We start from the raw sequence: 23,644 nt of genomic DNA on the forward strand, positions 1-23,644 counted from the left end.
AACATATAAAAATAGCAATTACTTGGTCTCTGATAGTTTAACAATATTTGGACTGTAATGTTGGTTACAATTCGACAACTGACATTGGAAAGAATGGTTGAATTCGTCAAATATCTATATCCATTATTGTATCAAAACATTGTTTGTATTCCGTCCAGTGCCCGTTCATCAGAGAAAACACGTGATGTGAATGTTAGCCTGTCATATATTTGGACATAAATAGCAATTAATAATCGTCCCTATAAGTGAGTGAGTGAGTGAGTATGGTTTTACGCCGCTTTTAGCAATATTCCAGCAATATCACGGCGGGGGACACCAGAAATGGGCTTCACACATTGTACCCATGTCGGGAATCGAACCCGGGTCTTCGGCGTGACGAGCGAACGCTTTAACCACTAGGCTACCCGACCGCCCCTCGTCCCTATAAAGAATGTGTGCGTGAGCAGAAGTGTATTAGTAATTTCAATCATATTCACGGAATGTCTTGTTAATTGTATGGAGAGTTGTTGTTTATTGTTAAACGCCGCACTCAGCAGTATTCCAGCTATATGACGGCGGTCTGTAAATCATCGAGTCTGGACCAGACAATCCAGTGATTGATATCATGAACATCGACCCACGAAATTTTGATACGGTGACATATATCAACCAAATCAGCGAGCCTGACCACCCGATCCCGATCCCGACACATTTCTGGTTTCTATATTTAGAATCATATGAAATATATTTATTCTCGACTGACATAACACATAAAAGCTAATGGGTGTCAAGACTTCTTGGCAGTCATGTGGCTGTTTTGCTTTAAGAAATCATTTTTGTTTTCTTTGTTGTAAACAAATATATATTTCAATACAATGTAACGCTTAATTCTAATAGAGGCAAATAAAATATATCGGGCATCTAATGTTTGAATTATATTATGAGAATTGTGTTATCTGTGTGGAGTGAAATGTAATTTCATGTCGAGGACAATTCCAGGCTGCAAACATATATTAAACAAACACTTCAGAACAGAAAAGACATTTTACAATAAACATATAACCAAACACACAGGTAATACAACTTTAATTCGTTTATGCATAGCACTTTTACATGTCATATTTAGAGACAATGGGGATGTTATCGGAAAAAGGTAAATTGTCCCAGAATATTCTTGCAAAACAATTATGCTTCAGACTGATGAAAAAAAAAGAAATTTTGTTATTCTACAAAAATATAAAATCATTTAGCTTCACGCATTGTAACTATATGAAGAATCGAACTCTTATCTTCGCTCAACAAGCAAAGGTACTATCTACTACACTACAACGCCACCGTCCTAGTGCCCAGTTTTTTTAAAAATGTTGGCTTCGTCTTTTTAGACTATTAAATACAAACAAATGTCATTTCAGATTTGAATCGTTGTATATGTCACCGCAGGTGTTCACCAGCATTGTCACGTGGTTTCATAGTTACGAGTTTAACCAATCAGGACACACTTCCGATGCACGAGTTTTTGATGCGCGTTAATTCACACTCAATGAATGGAAGCAGACGTGGCGTATATTCAAGAACTGCACCCCTGTGTCAGACAAATTCCAACAAGCTGGTGAGATTTCATTTATAGCCTAGATGAACATGAACTTAGAAACCTATTTTTAATGTTACGAGCTGCAATGAACGATCTTTTGTGGAAATATTGATTTGTGAAACGTTTTTTCAGCGTGATTCTTGTCCTGTTGAGTGTGCGCTGAAAATAACCATAAGGTAAGTGCAAGAATATGTAAACAAACAACCAATATAACATATAAAATAATCGCTATTTCCTCAACCCAATACATTTAGGAGTATATTTGGTGTGTGAGTTTAATGCCACTTTCAACAGTACGCTCGAGTTTTCTTGTTTTCTTGTAACGAAGCACCCAAATATTGGTTTATCGCGATACTTTGTCTCACAATGGACAATGAGTGTCGTATCGTGATGTAATAATATATACAAAACAGTACACATTATTATGCGTGAAGGACATGTTTGCATGTACACAAGTGTGAACTCAGTTGGTAGATGTAGGTCTACTGACATCCCTTTGAAAATGGAATAGGGCTACGCATGGTTAATATGTATCATAGAGTGTGGCATCCCTATCTTAGTATTGTATTGATATATGTACAGTGTACATAATAAAACCTGAAACCTTTGTCATGCCCAGTTCATTACTCATAGTATTCTCAACTCTCTCATGATAGATACCTACTGTATTTGCTATGTGACGTGTGGTAGTCGACAACCATCCATATTGGTCACCGACCAGTTATCGCCATTTTTTCATGTTATTTCTGAAATATTCCGTGTAAAACGTTAACTGTGTAAATAACTTTGATTTGTGTGAAACTATGTGCAAATGCGCGTATTTCTGTCCGTGGGAAAAAAATCGGTAGATTTTAGTTATAACGCGACGACAGGGAATCAAAACAGTGGAAATAGAAATTTTCCGTCGACCACTTGTACCAGTTATCGCCATCATCTAAACTGCATGTACCACATATCACGCACACCGCTTTAGTGATACAAATTACATTTTTCTATTTAATATTTATTACAATTAATAAGAAATGCATTTACCAATGTGTCGTCTGCAAACCGACGTACACCATATTCCTCAAATTCGATTTGCACATTCTTATCCTCTAGATAATGCACTATGGATTTCGCGATACATACAGGGTTATGGATTTTTGGAAAATTTGCTGAAATAGGTTTTAGGTAACTTGGGGAAGAAATGACAGACATATAGTAAGCTATGACAGAACTGAATGTGCATCATCGTGTTGCTAGAATTTTGTTCACGCGGGAATTAGTCACGTGACACCGCCTGCATGTCTCTTCTAAAGTTGTATTTGAGCAAGGTGATGTTATGGTGTGTTTTTAAATATTTCTTCATTTCTTCATTTTTGGATAAATATGTTTCTCTTCTAACGAGACCAAGCAAAAGTAGAGCGAGATGCGATCACGTGTGCGCTATAACGGGGAGTTGGCGATAATTGGTCCTCGGCGATTACTGGTCGCTAGCTATCATATAATGTGTTTGAAACATTTTCTTTAGCCCGCATGGACGACTGTTGGAGTGAGCTCTTTCAGTTGAAGATATTTCGGAACAGAGCGGTACCCAATACTGGCAATATTGTCCATTTTCATCAACCGAGAATACCTAGTCACTCTGATGCCTGCTGAAATATCCTGCCAGGTTGTGTATTTGGTTACAATGCATGTGTAAGCAAGAATAGTATGAGTAGGCACATGTAGAACTTTGTGGCCACCCGTCGTATGTTTGGTTGTCTGTCTCACGAGCTGTTTGTTTCGGAAGTCTGCTGTAGATGAGTTCTATACCTGTAAACCCGCTACATCGGCTACAGGGTGACATTCAGTGCATCAACCAATCTCCCCACAGACGCTGTCACATCTCTGTTGACGATGCAACCGTAGCTTTGAATCAATTTGGAAGCAGGTGAAAGAATTGGAATTCCAGGCATCCGGGATAACCTCTGGGCTGGTCAGGATGTCAGCATTAAAAAGCAGGTGATAGACATAGCACTGTCGGTCGTTGAGAGCGTCTTACAGGTAACCAAGGAAAACATCAGACCTGAGCTATATCTTATACCTGATTGATCTAATTGATGGTTCTGCACTGGTAGGAATTGTTGTGATAAATGAGACTTGCAAATTCACGCAGAAATATTCAGATAATTTCGAAAACACATTCTCCTGCTCTTGAAGTTCATAATGCGAGACAGCGTTTTTATACTTTCAAACAAAATACCTATTATGATGTTTGTTTGTTGTTTAACGCTGCACCCAGCAATATTCCAGCTGTATGACGGCGGTCTGTAAATAATCGAGTCTTGACCAGTAATGACAATGAGCATCGATCCACACATTAGGGATACGGTGACATATATCAACCATGTCAACGAGCCTCACCAGCCGATCCCGTTAGTCACCTCTTACCACAAGCATAGTCGCCTTTCACGGCAACCTATTATGAATTTACAGAAATGTATTATATTTATTTTTTTACGGAAATCATGATCTCTCTACAATTGTTTTTGGCAATGAAGATAATGAAATATGTATTGTGTTTAATCGATTCCGGTGTAATTAGTACACACCCGATGAAATCACCATTTAACACCTTCATTTATGCGATAGTGGTATATGAGATATAAGGCCTTGTCCACTTGTATGAATGTAATGGATGATCTTTTTGTCCCATGCCAAAGGACGTTAGTTCTTCTATTACATAATTGTGTCGTGCGTAATTTACTCATACACTGATGTGTTATAAGACCTCAATGTGGTCAGTTCAAATGGTATGACTAGTCCGTTTGTTTATTTACAATAAAATATGCTCTGATCAATCCATTTAACGTCATTCCGACCTAACGTCACAATAAGATTCGAATGACGTTAACAATGCCGTACGGATGACGGAAACAATACACACGTAAGCGAGAAGTGATATTTGCACAAGTGCTCATGCGGTTTTTATTAACTCAGTTATTTCTTACCCTGTAGGTATTAATAAATTGAAGATATTATATGAGTATTCATGTCATACTAGGTTTACGACACGAGTGTCTAAATTCCGGTCTTTGTCGAGCGAGAGCAGAGACGAATTTTAGTGTTTACTTATAAGGACAGCAAGTCGCAACAGCAGCGGAACCACAATTTGTCGAATGACGTCAACAATCTTTAGCTATGACGTCGTTTCATTCTCCCTTCACGTCACAATAAGATTCTAATGACGTCAACTATGCCGTCCGGATGAGAGAAACAATAGACTTTTGTCTTGTGACATGATATGACCCTAGGGCACATATGATTGTATGAACCCCGATATGTTTGCCCTCGTAGGAAATAAAACTAAAGACTAAAATCGGCACTACCTTAACTCGATATATTTTCAGTAGTCCCGATGATTTCGATTGTCCTTTTACCCTTGTAGGTTATACCTGGACGACCGAGGTGCCTGGACATGGGTTACACACTACAACTGTCCGTGGTCATGTGGGCTCCATTCCGAGAAAGCTATGTTATGCTGGACTTCCCTGTGAAGAATGTGATCAGTAGATATAGGGGTGTATTTTGCTGGTCAGAATGTTCCGAGTAGTGGGGAAAGTATAACCTTCCGCATTCATGGTGAAGTGTAGGAATGAGTTGCGGGTGCTGTCCACACCCAATGATACCCCAGTTACCGTAGAAAGGCAGTTGTAGTGTCAGCTGAGGTCGTCTGGAAGCCTGATCCCACATATCGGTATAACTCTTTCCTTTTGTCTTTGCACAGTAGTCAGTGTAAAGACAGTGAAACATCGTTTATCCGAACTCCTTTAACCCGAAATAACGAACCTTATAATAATCACTGACCTGACTATTAAAACCAATTTTCTGATATTTCATGTCCGAATACATAATTATATATTTTCTTCATTGTCATTGGGTAATTTGTGTGACCATCGACATGACCCCGTATGGCTTGCACTATAAAACCGGCACAGACGATTTAACGTCTTACAACAATGACATATGTGTGTCAAACATGGTTGCTGCATGCATGACCCAAGGTCACCCTACACATCTGGTTGTATCTTGTGTAAAGTGGATATATATTGTCCGAGGACAACGTGATATTCGTATTATTTTCTTAAACGTGAATAAAAAAGAGAAACACCGTTGATATCTATTCGTTGTTTCACAAAGAGAACATTGCATGCATTTAGCATATCTCGAAGGACTTTATTCCGAATTATCTCCCTTGATAAGCGTTAAAAACTGCAGATGAACCAAAGGACACCATCCCAAAGAAAGAAAAGCCAGACAGTTTTGACAAGCGGGCATTGAGAGATGTCATTCTACCTATCGTTATTGATATAAATACTACGATGACATATCTGCGACTGCGCATCTGATGTTCTATTCGGAAGGTGTTTTTATAAACAATATGATATACATGTATTTGAGACATTCCCTCATCTTCGGGCTAGATATTAAGGTGACCTAGGGGCATGCATGGAGCAACCATGTTTGACACACAGTATGTCATTGTTGTGTGGGCGCGTCGGGGTAGTCTAGTGGTTAAAGCCCTCGCTCGTCACGCCGGAGGTCTGTCCCAGTAAGGTTTAATTAAGCGATTAAGCGCCTATACAAACACAAACACACACTCACTCACTCACACACCGATTCGGTAAATGCAGATATTGTTTATACAGGCATGCACGGGTCTCATTGGCTGGTTTATCAGCATCTTAATCGGCAGACAGGCACGGGTCTCATTTCAAAGGGGTGCAACTCTGTCTTTACTGATATGCGAGAGAAACGAGAACGTAGGAGTTTTCTCCCTTATACTATGAGGATCACTCTGCCACGTTTTTCCTCTATGATGCGATATAGGAACGAGATGATTGTGAGGCAGAAGGCGGCATGAATTACCCCACCTACCAAACCCACCCCACCCTTCCCATGTCATAAAATACCCACATACAAACAAATTATGGCAAGCGTCCCTTTATCTAATGTGTGTGTGTGTGTGTGTGTGTGGACAGTCCGTCACAGTCACCTACTTGCAATTAATTACTTTGGTGAAACATCTGAACACAGGTATGATGCTGACAAACCTAGAAAAACCATTATTGTGAATTGAACCCACAATCATAGGGTTCTAGTGTGCCCAGGGAAGACAACTCTTGTTGTAGTTAGAGGTGGATGCATGTCATCGTATCACAATTGTGTGGATCGGAGCTCATGTTGTCAATCACTGGTTTCTCTTGTCCAGATTAGATTATTTATAGATTGCCGTCATACAGCTGGAATATTGCAGCAACAAACAACAAACAAAGGTAAAGCAGTGGTTAACCGAAGGCAACTATATATCAGCCCTATCAGGGTACAATGACAAAAGTGACACATCACACATATTACCACTGGATCCTCATTGTGTTTGGCTCTTGCGACCAGCAGGGTGTGCTTGAGGCCTACCTACTCAGACCTGGAATACCCATGGGGTTGATCCCTGTCTACACCAAATCCTTTAAGCGGAGTTAAATGATGAATGAAGTCTGTTTTTCTTCCCTAAACCTAACAAGTAAGGTGTGGTAATTTGTTACAGGCAGACAAATGTATTTACATATGTGTCAATGACTGAGATGGGTTAAACACAACTGACAATCAAAGTAGTAGGTCAGTCATATCACAGCCTGTCAACTTAATGATGAGGAAAGTCCTTAGGGATCCAGGTCATAGAACCTTAAAACTTTGTAGATACACATGAGCACAGTTGGGTGCTGACAAATCAAGGAACATAATTGGTGGTGGTGGTGGTGGTGACAGGGGGTTTAAGGTCTATATGCCGGTTTTAAAGCGCAAGCCCTTCTTGGAACAGTAGGCTAGTCATGTCCCTTCCATAATGAAACTTTCATTATGAAAGCAAAACATTGAAGCGTAAAGTAACAAAATAGTATAGGCAAAACATTAGGTATAGATTTTATTCCAAGTTTGCGAAGTATCACTTGTATACACTTATTGGCCACTCATTCAAACAATAAAACATAGTGACGTCTCTTTTTATACAGGAGGGGGATTGCTACAACTATTTAAAACTGTCATAAAAGTTATTTGTGCATTTGAACATCATATTAACAATACACATGAAGATTCATAACCACAAGATAATATGTTTGGTGTTTTGATGGTACACAAGAGGGACATGAATCAAGTTTAATCATGTACCCCATGGTTCTTCCAAAGCTATTTCTAGGCATTTTGGTCTCATCTTTAACAAACTTTATAAATGCATATGGTGACAGAAATATGATTCCATCAAAGATCTCTTGAAACTGAAACAGAATCCTGTTCTAATCATAAATATGTTCATAAAAACATTTTCATAAATTACACATTACAAATTAGACATGAATTATATTGCTGTTAACATACATGGTTATAGATTGTTTCAAGGGTCATCATGCAATATCAGCTTGAATAAATAGCTACAAACATCATCTATCATGCTGAAAGTAATACATAATATAATTTACATGTATAATTTACATATTCAGGATGTATTTCATCACCTGTACTGATATTATTTGTAAAATTTCTCTTTAATCTTAAACACAAAACAGCAACAAATATCAATAAAACATCACAACTTCCCATCGGGACACACTCAGCCATGCAATTCTAAACACATAACACACAATTTGGAACTATTTACAATTCAACTAAAAACAATATTTTTTTTCAAATTCTAGATGCATATTGTCTTGATTGGTTGAATTAAAAACAAGAAAAGAAAAACATCTATCAATTTCGTGTTGCATTTGGAAATAGCTTAATCAAATCAGCCATAAAAACAAAGGGTGTAACTTGCATCAGCAGTTTTGAAGAAAAGGGAAATAATTCACAACAAAGATTATCCCCCTTTGTTAATACAACCTCAACACCGGAGAATAAAGTCTCAATTATCTGGTGAAACAGATTTCATAGGGAGTAAAAGGCAAAATAGCGGTGAAAATCATATGGATGGATCACTGAAAATCAGTGATGACACTAGGTGTTTGTGTTAAAGGTAAGCATGTCCTTCCCTGCCACTCACACAATTTGCTTTTAAGTAAGTGTATTAAATATTTTTTCATGACTAACTGACTGATTATGCACAGTGTTCTGAAAGAAATCCAGTAAACAATCATGCTTCATAAAGGGAAAACCAATAAACAAATCTTGTCACACATTTTATCCCATTGCATATGTACAAGAAATGATTTCTGTTAATCTGTTAAATGCATGTAGTGACAGATATTTTCAATAATTCATTTACCAAACTGTTTGAGAGAACTTGAAGTGAGTTTCAGCTAACTTGGCAAAGAAAATGTTTAGGACTGTCTGCACTAGAACTCCAGTATTGCCTTGTCCCTCTTTTGTCCAAAGTGTGCTCCATACATTATCACTAGCCTGTAATACTGCAAACAGGTATACACAACTTTCATTCCACAAGAAACAAACATGTCAAATGTGTTTTTTTTGTCAAATAAGAGCAAAGAATGAAAGTTAATGGTTTCATTTCCATGCTCTTCAGAGGTGAACAACACCATACAAACTCTCAAATAAGCTTCAATGAAACAGAACATAAATTAGACCTATATGAGATAGTGGGTGTTACTGCAAAGGTAATAGCTTTGAAAATACTCCATAAATCAGGTATTATTATTTGCTCAAATTTGAGAAAAAGGTACATTTGTCAAAACATGAACATCAAGAAATAAATAATACATCGACATGAGAAATACCTATGACCAGTGATACAATAGGCTTGTATTTGTTGCATGAGGGATTATAATCATTAAACGACATTGAGAAAACATTCCAAACTTTCTATAGATCATGTTCAGATTTGTATCCAAAGTGTTGAAACACACTTTGTAACAAGTGTAAACATTTGCTGATGAATGTTCAAAGACAATGCCAAAATTGAAAACACATTATGGGCAAATATTGCATAATATATCTCAAAAGTGGAAGACAAGTGAAATAATCAGCCAGCAATTATTCAGTTTTACCTTGTATTTAGATAGCATTGATTAGTTATAATCAACCAGCAACCTGACTCAGACTACGAAAGACGGATTCGTTCCATATCTGTGGAGACATTATAACTTAAACACAGAAAACGCTACGAAACAAACTATCATGACATATATCTAAAATTAGCACTAAACCGCAAGTGGAAAAACATATCTCTAATAAAAAATTTTTTACAAGTGTTTCCACATCTACTACATCATCATCGGATGTTAAAAGGTAACCATGGAAGGAAATCCATAATAGTTAATCTTCTAAACAGGTTAAAATTGAACTCTATCCTGACATGTTTTGGTTACTGCACCTCAAGGCATGACAATTACGTGATTCTGACCACCTCACTCAGTGCTTGGACCACCAAAATTGTGTTGACCTTGTCAAAGACAATGTACATAACATACTCCATTTTAACTTAAAGTTGACCGATAAATATACATGTGAAAAGTCACTGACTGAAAGACACTAAGTTTTAGAGCTGTGTAGTCAGGAACTTTTAATTCTCTTTACATCCAGGCATCAACCAACTATGGACCAACTGAGCCAAAAAAATTATTTCTCCCATGCATTCAACACAACAAGACCAGTAATTCACAGTACAATACCAATATATTACCTGAACACTTTACAAAGTATTATGCATATAACACGCCTAAGGTAACATTCTGTTAGCAAACATATTGGGTAACTGTCAGCATTATACCTGTGCTTAGCATAGTTACATATTTGTACAAAAATATGGTATATTTATTAAAATAATATTCCCCACATGCAGACAATACTGTTGTGAAGCAGATGCAAGATGAAACAATAACCAATTTGGACATTCTGAAATATAAAAAAGCAACATGGATTTTGTGATGTATTTTTTAACAAGCCATTTTTCTTTCCTAGAAAATTCTCTTTACCAACATGACATTACAAATCCAATGTTACAAGAATTCACTGTTTATGAAAATCTAATGGTATCAAATCAAAACACAATTTCATTAAAACAAGATCTTAGTTCTCGCTACTGATAAACAAAAGTTTGATAAGCGGAAGTGAGAACTGAGATCTGATTTTAATGAGATTGACTAAAACATCAACCATTTCAGAATATGAAGGCACAAAATGCAAGCAGTCAGTTGTAAGTGGCACTGAAAGCAACCTGGCCAAATTGCACAACTTTACATGTATCTGATTGCATTGGTAGAGCACAAATGAAGATTTTCATGCTGATTCTGATAAACATTTATAGTGTTAAAGTAAACAATTTCCTCCATATTTTCTGTTGTTAGAACCAAATTAAATATTTCATATTTCACAAAAATATTATTTATCAAGAAAATACAACATGATTACCAATGTTGTCTTGAATGGCATCTTGTACTTTAGAAGTTTACAACATATTGTCCAAAAGCCATTGATCTCTTAGGAAGACCAAGAAAAATTATTAGGGTTCATTTACGCAACCTGTTGTAAGAGGTAACTTTTCTTCTGATCTCATGTTCTTCCTGTTCTGGTATTCTGATGGCCAAACCAACTATCTTACCAAATAGTGCCTACATCAACCATGGTCTTTTACATACCGGTAGGCTGTTTCTAGTATGGGGGACAAAACAAAGGGCTTCACACTATGCTTACCTACAAACCCTGCACTGCAAATTGCTTATGAGCAAACCAACATATTTAGAGGATGGCCTTAACACTATTGATAACCAGCTGAAATCAGGGGTTTATCTAGACATTCTCAGAGGCAAATGTCAATAAATATTCCAATTTCCCAATTCATGTCATATAGTAAAAATTAATCTTATTGCTTTCTACAGGTGACGAGTATTTCATGGAGCAACTTTTTTTTCCAAAATTGCCTGCCAAGAGCACTTACTTTGAAACCCTGGAATAATCCCTGGAAATCTAAAGACTGCCATCCATAAAAAATCTGAAGTCTCTATCTAAATGCCATTACCGGTGTATGAGCTGGATGTGATCACAACAAGATCTCTCCTGAAATTCACTGGCAAAAGTAATGCATAAATTGAAAGCAAAACACGTCCAAAACATAGTTAATGAGGTAGATAGCCCAAGCAAAACTAATAAAGTTCCTTCACAAAAAAAACTAAGCACCCTTATCGAAATGTGGTCGAAATGTGAGGAAACTGAATAAAAATGTTCAAGTTGCACTTCATTTCCTTTCATGACAAGTATTCCTTTTTTTGATAAATTAGCAAATCAGTTTTTAGGAAAGCAATATGAAAACAACTTGAACAAAACTGCATGTTATATTCAACATGGAAATGTATTTCATATCTGTTTCCACTTGCAAAACTACCCAAACAAGGAAGACGTATTTTGACCTGTGGATGGTTTAAGTGAACATAGCCATATCCCCACTTGATCAACATATCTGTCCAACTCACTAACCATTTAGTACCAAATGTTGATACTTTCTACACTGGTGGATCCAAGAGGGGTGCAGGGTGCACTCCACTAACCCCACCTTTTAGACACTTTACATATTTACAGCACATCCGGCCAAGTCACTTCAAAATACTGAATCCAACTCAGCTTCTAAATTAAGATTCATTTTCAGAGTGATGAAAATAGCCTGATTAAATAATCTATCAAAATACATTCCCATGTTTTGTAAAAAAAATAACAGCTGTGGTTTAAGCATAGTAGTCATAGCTAACAGCCTTGGTTGCATGATCTGTCAAACAAACAACAGAGCCAACATTATTCATTAATTGGATTATGCCAACAAAAGGTTTAAGAATGTTCATGTACAAATAATCAGATGAAGTTAATCATAGTATGGGGAATAAAGTGAAAAACTGTGTTCAAATGCCTGCAATTTTGATGGACTTGTTTATGTGAGTGGTGATACTAATGATACTAACCATAATCCAATCAATAAAGAAATACTGGCCTTGCAGATCACAATATTTGGCACTTATGAGTATAGAAATCTTTCAGGGGAGCAATATTTGGCCATTTGGACGAACACTTATTTCCATGTTTCCTCCGATGATATAACTTCTTAAGTCACTTTCTTCAAGAAATATATTTGGAAAGTGTGAGCAATTTAGATTTCAAAGCCATCTTGATCAGCATATTTATGTCAGCTGATGGACATTTACCACTGACTCTTGTGACACTTACAAGAAGATCTATATAATATAGAAAAAAGATGATTCCCACTGTTTAAAATGTCTAAAATGTCTAAAATACATAAAAAAAACATTAACAAAGCAGACATTTTGAATCATTATGAATCATTATGAATCACTGAATCATTAGGGCTTTTCTGGCATAAATATTGCACCCCCTAGTTTAAGGTTGGCATGATTTACAGAACTCTCTTCCAAATCCAAATCATAAAAGATTCTGTAACAAAACAAATCGATACTGACATCTTATTACAAACCAAAATATAATGACATACACCATAAAGAAAGACAAGAGTTGCTTTTGCAATTTGTATCATGCTGATTTAAACCTGATAAATAATGTTAAGATCTGATCAATTGGTGTAACTTGTCAACATAAACATGGTCTAAAGATGTGTCATAATAAGTTAGTTTACTTGGATAAACAGATGAGAATAACTCTCACTTCATGTTTTTTAACATGGTTGTATTTTACATGCTTTTGCATTTTGTACAATAATGGGTTAATGACCTCCCTTTATCGGGAAAACTCATTTTGTGTTTACAAGTACAAACAAACAAAAGTAATGATTATTGGACATAAATCTAAAAATTCTAATAATGCATATACACCTTTCCTTCAAATATAGATTACATTACTTAACAATACATTAGTGTGGATACAAATCATCACAAATATGTATAAAGGTTTAGTCAGTCTTTTTACAGTTCATATTTTACAGCAAAAATACTCAAGGTATTTAAAAAATCAACCTGGGTTTGAATTCACCAAACAGAACCGTGGTCCTTTGGATTTAAAAGTACACATTCCAAAAGAAATACTACAATAGTTTGTACTTCCTTGAGCTACCATTATTCGAGATAATATTTTGTTTCAGTACAAATATCCGATTATCCATGTATGTCCCAATCATTACTTCGAACATGTCCAAGGTGTATATAATTTAGTGACAATAAGAGCCATCTTATGATATAGTGTCAATGTCGCCATTCATTCAGACTATTTCATTAAAGGGCATCATATCATATCACTTCAAAAAATGTCACTTTAATTAACATGCCTTGCAACAACACTTGGACAAAGTAGAGTATAAGCATCATTGCATTTTTTAAATGTATTTTTATAATACTTTGCAAGGAAGACCCTTACACTGTGATGGAGTTCCTTGTAAAGTGGAGGGGGCACAAGCTGATGAACAATTTCAGTCAAAAAATGTCAACTCAAGCAAAAATCTACAGATCAAAAAACAAATTCCAGTGAAAAATTGCACACAAAATTTGAATGTTACAAAGTGCCACTGCATCATGATATTTCACCTTGATTTTACAAGTGTGCGAAATCTTACACATTTCTTTAAAAAATATCACGAAAGATTGTCGAAACTAAAAAAATGTTCAAATATTTTCATGGTACAGCTGAGTTGCCAAAATGTCGCCAGTGACTATTGTCTGGCATGCAATTTCAGCTGTTTTCTTCTCAGGCACCTGTGTTTTGTGTCGTGGACTCTCCCCTTTTTCTGTGCCATTTGTCATTTTTTCTTCTTTCTTTTCAGGGACTTCTCTGGGGCTGTCACTGACCACTGACTTGTTCATGTAATATCGCTCGGCAACCATTGTCAACTGTGGGCTTTCTTCCTCCTCGTCACTGAAGTAAATTTCCTCAACACCTTTCAACCCATCAACTTCATTTGGTTTGAAATTCCACACAGGTATGACTCCAGCACCGCTAGGAGCTGCATCAGAAAATGCATATTTAATTCCACCTATTGTTAATGGTGTTGTGACTTCAGTACTGTCGTTCATATCAGGAATAGCCTTTCGCATTTCTTCCTCAATATTGCTAACTGGAGTAACTACATCTTTGGGTGTGCCATCAAGCTGCAAGTCAAGCTTGGCGGCAACCTTTTCAATAAGGTCTTCTATAGATTCATGTTCCTTCCACACTTTCGTAGCCCGCCAGCGTGCTCTGCTTCCTTTGGATGCAGGTATTGCATCAAAGCAGACGGTTTCACCAATCCTCAGCAGTTTATTAAGATCATCAATGTGCTTGCCAAATATTGTCCGATCTATAAAAACATGTTCATGTTTGCCAAGGTCAATGATACCCCAAAGTTTGGCAACGTGGTAGACCTTTCCTTTCCTACTAGTGACTGTAGGTTTGGCTTGGACTTGAGGTCTGCTACCCGTGATGATTACATTTAGTCGAGTATTCTTGATGACTGAAACCATTCCATCCTCTGAAATCGTGAAGATGTTGGAATGGGTACGGATGAACTTTTCCAGTTCTTGCTTTCCCCAGCCAATTGTATTGCGTAGACTTTCTGGTGCTTGGTTGAAGTTACCAGAAAGACTGTTGATCTTCATGTCACCTTTCTTCTCAATTATTCCTTTAATAAACATAACAGCTTTGTACTCATTGGCTGTCATAGTTACAGGACCAGGTTTTGACCCTGTTGTTGGTGTTTTGGGCGAAGCAGTCGGTGGTTTCATCTCTGCAACATCCAATGATTTTGGTCGCCGTTTCAATCTGGGAGTGTGTTGAGAAGGCAGAACCAAAGGATCAAGAGCTCCGATTGATGATGTCAACTTCAGATCTTCTATAGGCTCAGCATTAGGGTTCACAGCACTGTATGTAACATTGTCCTTGAGACTAACAATATCATCCTTCACATCAAAGATGAGAGGATGCTTCAGTATCCATTCTGTGAACTTGTTCTGTGGCCCAACACATTCTCTTATTTCCACAGACGCTTGAGAAAGGTGGCCAGCCAGACTAGCGACTGGCATCATGGTCTCTCCTTTCCGCATCATCTTGCTTCGAAAGTACTGAACAGCCTCGGTTTCAATTGAGACGTCAGGAAGACTCTGGCCGGAAGATGATGCCGGACTACTTTCTCGAAAATTACCCCCAAGAGAGGCAGTGCCATCGTTCAAGCTTACAAGGTTTCCGTTGACAGTAAACAGGGATGGATACTTCAACAGAAACTTTTTCAGCCCAGATTCATTACCCCCAGCAGCTTGTCGCATTTCTGGCGTAAAATTGCGGCTGCCAAAGCGCCCTGCGAGTTGACTGATGGTCAGGGGCACCGTGCTGTACATCAGCGTTTCCAGGAAGTACAGCATCACCTTGTGACCCGGATCATCAGCCATCTTTTCGAAATACAGAAACGACGAATCTGAACTTAAAAGTTAGCCTCTTCGAAAAATTTAGTTTTCAAATCTGAAAGAAGAAAAAGAAATGAGTTAGATATTAGTACCTAGGTATGGACACAATTACTTACATTGTCACCGATTGACATTCATTTGACATGTGTTTGATGAGGAGAATGATGAAAAGAGTGCTTCCTTACTGGAGTCACAGTACATGGTAACCAATGAAATGAAACTAAAACAGCAGGAAATTATCATAACATTTCAAAACTGAAACACAACAACAAAGCAAGGACATTCATGTAAAACTTGACATAAGGAAATATATACTGGCCAGTAGTGAATATTAAGGTTAAGGACAGGTTGAGAGTGAATTGTGTTTAACATTTCTTAGAACAGTATTTCAGTTACATCACGCCATGTCAGCTTGATTTGGGGGATGCTACACCTGGGTGAAACCCACGAGCATGGGTATTGTGCTGACAAACCTAAAAACATAATTGGGGCAAACCTGGATTCGAACCCATGATCCTAGGTTTCTGACATACCCAAATGATGCAACCCTGCACAGTGAATTGCAGCACCATAGACAATTGTATGCTTCAAGAATAACATTAAAAAATATTCCATATTTAAACTAATTATCATATTTTTTAATTAGTCACTTGTCATGCTTTTCTCAAACTTTGTTAATGCAGTCATCATGATTATCATTTCGAATGGCTGAAAAAATGAATTCTCCAGCATTTCCACATTACATTATGAAAATATACAGGAAAAAGAAACTTCAGTCTTCATAACATTCAGAGATATGCTTTCCTTCTTTGCACATGTTGCATGTGTGTTTATATGTGACTACTTTGGTTAGGCCCACCTTCAGAGTGGCCTCCATCAAGAGTGGCCTCCATAAAGCGTGACCATAAACCCTGACCATGTTGACCAGATTTCACAGGTGTTACAAATGGATTAATCTACCTTAACTGGGAATGAACAAATTATCCACATTAACAATACTAATCCCTCCTTAATAATGTACCAGGGATTTATCCAGGATTCTAAACTAAGTACCTTTGGCAGGCAAATTGGGAAAAAAACATAGGGATGTTTTTAAAGTTCTTATTTTCCTAAATTCTGGGGTATTTAACAGTGCAATTAGGGCAACAATGTAACACTAAGTATTAAAGGCTTTATCGTGCCTATTATTGGACACATACAAGTTACCCCTACAAAGCCATAACATTAGTTATAACCACATTAACATGAATTGGGAAATTATTAATTCCAAATATCAACTGCTGATCAGGTTTAGATAAACCCCTGTGTTCAAATGCTACTTTACTTCAATACTTAACCAACATATTAAGCCTCCATAGATTATTTGCTACAGCTGATTACTTATGTACTCAAAAACAATTAATGGTTACAGCTTACAATTAGAATGATCAGATTTATACCATGGTATACCTTACATTATCATACACTGGAATAATTTCAACTGTGTCAAAACTTGCAAACAGACATCAATCAAATACCAAACTATAATCAAAGGTCAAGAAATATTTTTTTCTAAATAACAAAGTAGTGTCTCTATGTAGAAACAAAACCGCACAGCAATTAAACATAATTCACGAGCTGTTCCACCATGGGAAATGAACATTCATACGACACGCGCATGAACAGTAAATGTTTACCTTGTTGAAGTGCGTATCAGCTATGACAGATATTTAGTACTTTTTACCCTCCAGAAGACCAAGTACCTGCTTAACAACTATTTATTACATGCATCATTGAACAAACCTGTCCGAACACAGTATCCATCTTAGTTCACCGCACTGTAAACAGTCAAAATACACTGTACCAAGGTATGCTCATGTTTTGCCAAGGCATCGAGTTACACCTGCTGTGTTTTTGCCACACATTCAACATGGGTACAAAGACAAACTAGGCTGCTTGGTAACACCTGTCAGCATCATAATGCAGTAGTTATTAGTTTGTATGGTTTTACATTGCTTTTAGGAACATTCCAGCAATATAACTGCAGTGGGGACACCAAATTTGGGTGACATTGTAACTTTCATTATGATTTAAGGGAGACAATCAAGATCACTGTTGAAGTCACCGAGTGAGTGAGGGTTTCACACCACTTCGAACAGTATTTCAGGTATATCTTAGTGGGAGGTTGTTCGTATTTTGTCCAATGCCACACTCAGTAAAATTCCACCTGAATGAAGGCAGCCTGTAAATAATTTAGTTTGGAACAGACAATCCAGTGGCCGATACTGTGAGAAACGAACCATGCCATCAGGTCACAATGACGCAATCATTCAAGTCACTGAGTCTGACCACCAGGCTGCCATTATACAAAACAACCTTACTGCTTTGACTGTCGTAAGTTTATGTTAAGATATGGGAGTTACGATCACCTTAGCGCAAAGATCACTTTGTACAATGGTACCCTGATCCATTTAGTCACCTCTTAAGATCAGAATAGGGCGGGGACCTATTCTTACCAAGATTCCCCACAGGGTCATAATTGGGATAGAATGAGGTGATCATGGTGATGTCTCGGATGTTTACCATCCCATGAGTAAAGGTATGGTGCTGACAAGGATTTTAAAATCAGGGAGAGTCTGGAATTACTACAACCTTACAGAGCAGATCCTGGCATCACTATCATGGATAACAAACAGTGAATGTCCTAGAAAATGAACCGAGGAAATGATCACAAACCGAAGAACTCTTCTGAAAATCATTACCATGAATACAAGTTGTTACTGTTAGTTGGTTGTTGGTTACATGTTACTAAGGTTGCTTACCATATTCTATATTTCCAATGGATAATATTACTGATTAGATACCCCAACTTATCTATTCAAAACTCTGAACAAGTAGGACAACCGTAACCTCATCTTAACATTACCAATATGTGAAGCCCACTCTAAAAGTTTCAAATTCAAACAACTAGCCTTAGTCACAATCACTGACTATTAACATACCATGCTGAATCATATGTTGGGAATTGTTCTCCTGTCATTAGAAAAGGTTACGTGTTGGCTTGCCTGAATGGCATTGTCACAAATACTATGGAGTGAGGGTGATGTTGAAAAGATTACAGGACAAAATATTCATCCAAAGAGCAACGTCGGTACACAATTATCTACCCGGATACACATGACAAATCATAGTTTGAAATTACGACTGGAAGTTGGGTCTTAATTGTAACCCAAATGTGGACAGATCATAGAACACTGCAGATGATAATAAATATAGAATATCTGTTATATATTCATCACTACTACTAGTACTATATCATGTATTTATATCATGGTAATATAATGTTTTAACACACAGGTGGCAATACATTGCTAATGTACAATGAATGTACAAATTATTAATATACAATATATCTGTTTTTTATGTGAAAGGAAAGTTATTACCTACATTTTTTAAGCCACTGCACAGGTCTGGACTTAATCAACAGAACTCTGGCATTAAGGTGACACCTGGTCTACATACTGTCAACACATTGGGAAAACACACGAAACAGCATCATTATCTACAAGCCCTTAGGGTACCAGCAGCAGCAGAGTGACACCAGCTTGCCAAGCTTACTATCGACTGATGTTCTACCCATGAAATCACAATCAAATGTTGGATTGGCTGAATATTTTCCAAGGTTCGACGAAATAGTTGAAAAAATGCTTCTCTTGCACATATTAAATGGGATCACATGCTTTCTTATTTCACAGTCTACGTCCTATCAAAAATATTATTTCATACAATAGAAAGACTATTGGCTTTTTACAGGGATTCATCTGGTATTCTAAACAAACTGCCTTTGGCAAGCAAATTGGGGGATTATAATTGTTATTTTGTTCAAAATTGAGATGTTCTTAAAGTTGTTATTAGCATAAATTCAGAGGTACTCATACTTATTTCAACACTGGGATTCAGTGCAATAATGTAAACCTAATCATGAAAGCATCCTCCTCTTTTTTATTGAGCCTTACAAGCCTTAACAGTCATAACTACATTAATCATGTTAACATGAATTGGGAAATGTTTACTTCCAATATTTACGGATATTACTTCTTGATTTGGTGCAGATTTGGTCTCTGACCAGGTCTAAATAGATCCATGTTTTCAGTTTGCTTTCTGCAAATCTCCATGAATAATTCTTTTCACATGTGCAGTTCTGTAAGTGTTGAGGCAAAATAACCAATAATGTGGGTTGGTGATTTGAATGAGAATGTGATGTAATTGGAATCCAAAACTGCCCTGAACAGCTGGGAGACATCTGGTACAACTAACTATCGTGTGTACTTCCATGGTTTTATCAGTCGGGGAATGTTCATCTCAAACTTACAAACGCATTGTTGCTATGGTTACATATTAAAAAACATATGCTTCATATAATATATATGTATAATATAAGTAGAATGTGATTAAAGCAGCTATTATGTTCAAAATTAAGGGGAGTCCTGCAGTCCTTAGGTTTGCTCCCATGTTTAAGTCATGATCTTTAACATTAGGTCTATGACAAGGACCCCTTGACTTTCATGCACAATACTGAACACTGCTGAAGCATACTTATAAACAATAAAAAATTAAAACCAGTACAATTCTGCAAAACCACCTCTCCAATATACCATTTACATTAATCCATTTGCAATTATTATGAGATTTCCTTTCACGTGTACATCTTGTCACAGTTTTCACTGACACTCTACATGGCTAACAAAGCTACAACTCTTTTTCTGAGTAAAAACTAACAGGTATGTTTTATAAGCAGTGCTTCAGATATTGCAAGGGGTCTGAATCATTGAAACACACTCCACATGCCAAAATGAGTATAAAATAACTGGAGGACAAATACAACAGGCAAGACAAAATCCATACAACCTCTGTGATGTACAATGATGTATAACATGTCAAAGCACTATCTCTTCCACATAGCTCTAAGTCCTTACATGTGTGTTTCAACAAGATCTAGTAGGAAAACAATATAAGAACTAATACAACTGCATGAAGTTACCATGTTTTGATGAAATCAGTAAACAAGGCAGGTATAGACAGCCAGGTGCCCCCAACAATGCAGAGTCAGGTAACATATAAACACTGTGTGAACACTCATTCAGTTACTGTTCTGGTATGTGTGGTATGTAGAAGCAGTCATGTGGAAAACCTCGCTGTCACAGTAGGTCATCAAGATTTTCAGAAAGTGACACGTCTCTGGTGTATTGATCAAGCTGAAACTTCCTGTACCCTGCTTCTGACCCAAATAGTGGAGAGAGCACTTTAGAAGCATGCATTGCCATTCAAGTTAATTATGAACAATACCATGCATGGGCTTGTGAAGCACAATGTACCCAATTGCTTAAATGTATAGAACCAACAGATTTTGAATTTTCTAACTTTGGTATTAATACTGCATTAATAAAATCTATTTACACATAATTAATGCAGCATTTAACATGTTCAAGAAGCTTTAATCTTCTTTATCCTGAGTGGATTAAAAATATTACAGTACTGCTCCTGATGTTTGTAGTTAATCACTTATTTTATCTACCCACCTTGGTGCCACGGCCTACTTTATTATGCTTAGTGATAATAAGCACAAATGATTCTACTTTGTTGGATGTGTTTTCCTTCAATTTCAATAAACAATGTTTATTTTTAACTTTCATGCCTATTGATTTGCAAGTACAGCATTAGAAACTAACAGTTTTAGTCCACTAGTGCTTATCATGATCATGCTTATTATGATAACATATACTAAAACCCTTAATAATGGCAAATAATACTGCAACAAAATTTATCTCGTTTCAATCTGCCATTGTAAAAGAATTAATACAAATTGAAATGTTATGTTGTAATAGGTTGTGTTTCTCTTCTACAAAACCCAATTACAATTTTGAGAACTAACAAAATTAATTCAGTCTGTTGCTAGAGATCTAAAGTGTACTATACCTCATTCATGATTTGGTTATAGTTAGTAAAGTTTTGGTGTATGTTCCATTTAATTTCAATAGGAGGATAAACATTATGACGTGTGTTGTTCCTTGTGGTGTTGTGCCTACTGTCAAAAATATTAAGAGTACAACATTTTCAAGCGATTTATCTGTCAGTGAATGACATTAGCCATTGAGAGAAACTCAGCCTTGTCAATTTAATAGCAGTCTGGCATCAACAAACCCTCGGTATCAAAGTCTATGTTCCTATGCTAACAGTGAAAATTGCGATGCCATTACAACATCTCGTGGCAGCATTCCAAAACCCTGAGGAAGCCTGCAGGTAGGAGGGGTGAAAAAAGGGAGTGGCTTCTGCGCCAGCGAAAGCATATGCTCAAAAGTGATTAAATAGAGGTTTGAGGATATGCATGTGATGTTTCTTTGAACTATAGGCGAGATATATGCCAATGTTAGATCGTCGGACACTAACATTCCGAGAGTAAACGAATATGAACTGCGTTCTCGCAGACCCGAAACGTCATCGCAGCATCTGCCAATTACTGATGGAATTTCGTCATAACACAACACGTTTTCAATTAAAACCGACACAACTGCACAACGGACATAAATATAGACGATACGCATTGAAGTTTCGATATAAACAACAAAGATAATGTCTTACCAAACTAAAATTTTCCGAAAGTTTGAAGAAGCTCAACGAAAGCTGCCATCTTGGGAAGTTTTGCCAAGATACGGTTTTCTTGACAACTCCTCACTGATATTACAAATCCAACGTGAAACGACTGCATATGAATCAGTCAATGTCGGTTACCAACAAGCAACAACATGTAGTATATGTGACGCTGAATATCTAATCGGATTATGTATGGTACAACAAAGTCTATTATAATCCACGTCTTAAATGGTATTGATAATTACATGAACATATAAACGCCCGGGCAGGTTCCACGTTCGGACAAAGACAGCTGGATTATAAGTTTGTTTCTGATAACAAACCATGCTTTAAAGGACCGGCCATTTGATGTACTGGTAGAAGGGTGGATGTTTTAAAATGAAATGCTCGAGAAAATACTTTCAGATTTTAAAGGTTGTTTTTATTGTTTGCATGATGTCTTGATAAAAATATAAATGTTCGTCTTAGGGCTGGGAAGAGTCCAAATTTACCCCCCCCCCCCCAACAATTTTAGCATAACCCTGGCAAAACATATTTGGATACATGTATTAAACAATCTGGTCATGCATACACTGAAGCTGAATTAAGTTTTATGTTTATTCAACCATATGAAAAGTCAGAAGGAATGGGTGCATAGTCAGAAAGGAAAGCAAACATTAATGACTTGTAGCGTAACCATAGAGTTCCAGATAATTTTAGTCATAAGATATTAATTCATTAATATATCACGTGACTAACCACGGGTCCGGCTAGACCTGTGGGTACTCGGGTCCTACCCAGTACCCACCCGACCCGGTACCCGAGTTACCCGTCAAAGCCCCAGTTCGTCCACTTCTTTCAGAGGAAAGAATGTATATCTTGAAGCAGTGATCGAAAAACCATACAGATATTTTCGGTCTCTGACAAAATACCAGCTGTGTTTATCAAACTCTCCTGCCTCGGAAATCAGCCAAGCTCACATATATTGACAGCCCCTCCAGTGCCGTAGCCAGCCCTGTCAAAAAAGTTAACTACGGCCTTGCCCTCTTCTTCCATGTGACAAGTTAACAAATAATGCAAACATATGAAACATTTCGGACGACTTACCGTC

At 37.1% G+C, this 23,644-nt stretch overlaps 1 protein-coding gene across 1 annotated transcript; it reads right to left on the reverse strand.

Annotated features, from left to right (window-relative positions):
* Positions 1 to 7,501: 7,501 nt before the first annotated feature.
* LOC124135446 (egalitarian protein homolog) lies at positions 7,502 to 22,622 on the reverse strand. The gene is made up of 2 exons (XM_046500786.2): positions 22,543 to 22,622; positions 7,502 to 15,979 (listed from the first exon to the last, which is right to left on the reverse strand). The coding sequence occupies exon 2, from the start codon at positions 15,907 to 15,909 to the stop codon at positions 14,155 to 14,157; it is 1,755 nt and encodes a 584-aa protein (XP_046356742.1). The 5' UTR covers positions 15,910 to 15,979; positions 22,543 to 22,622; the 3' UTR covers positions 7,502 to 14,154.
* Positions 22,623 to 23,644: the final 1,022 nt, after the last annotated feature.

This window comes from Haliotis rufescens, unplaced genomic scaffold (genome assembly GCF_023055435.1).
Source record: "Haliotis rufescens isolate VD_foot unplaced genomic scaffold, xgHalRufe1.0.p SCAF_70, whole genome shotgun sequence".
Classification (NCBI taxonomy): domain Eukaryota; kingdom Metazoa; phylum Mollusca; class Gastropoda; order Lepetellida; family Haliotidae; genus Haliotis; species Haliotis rufescens.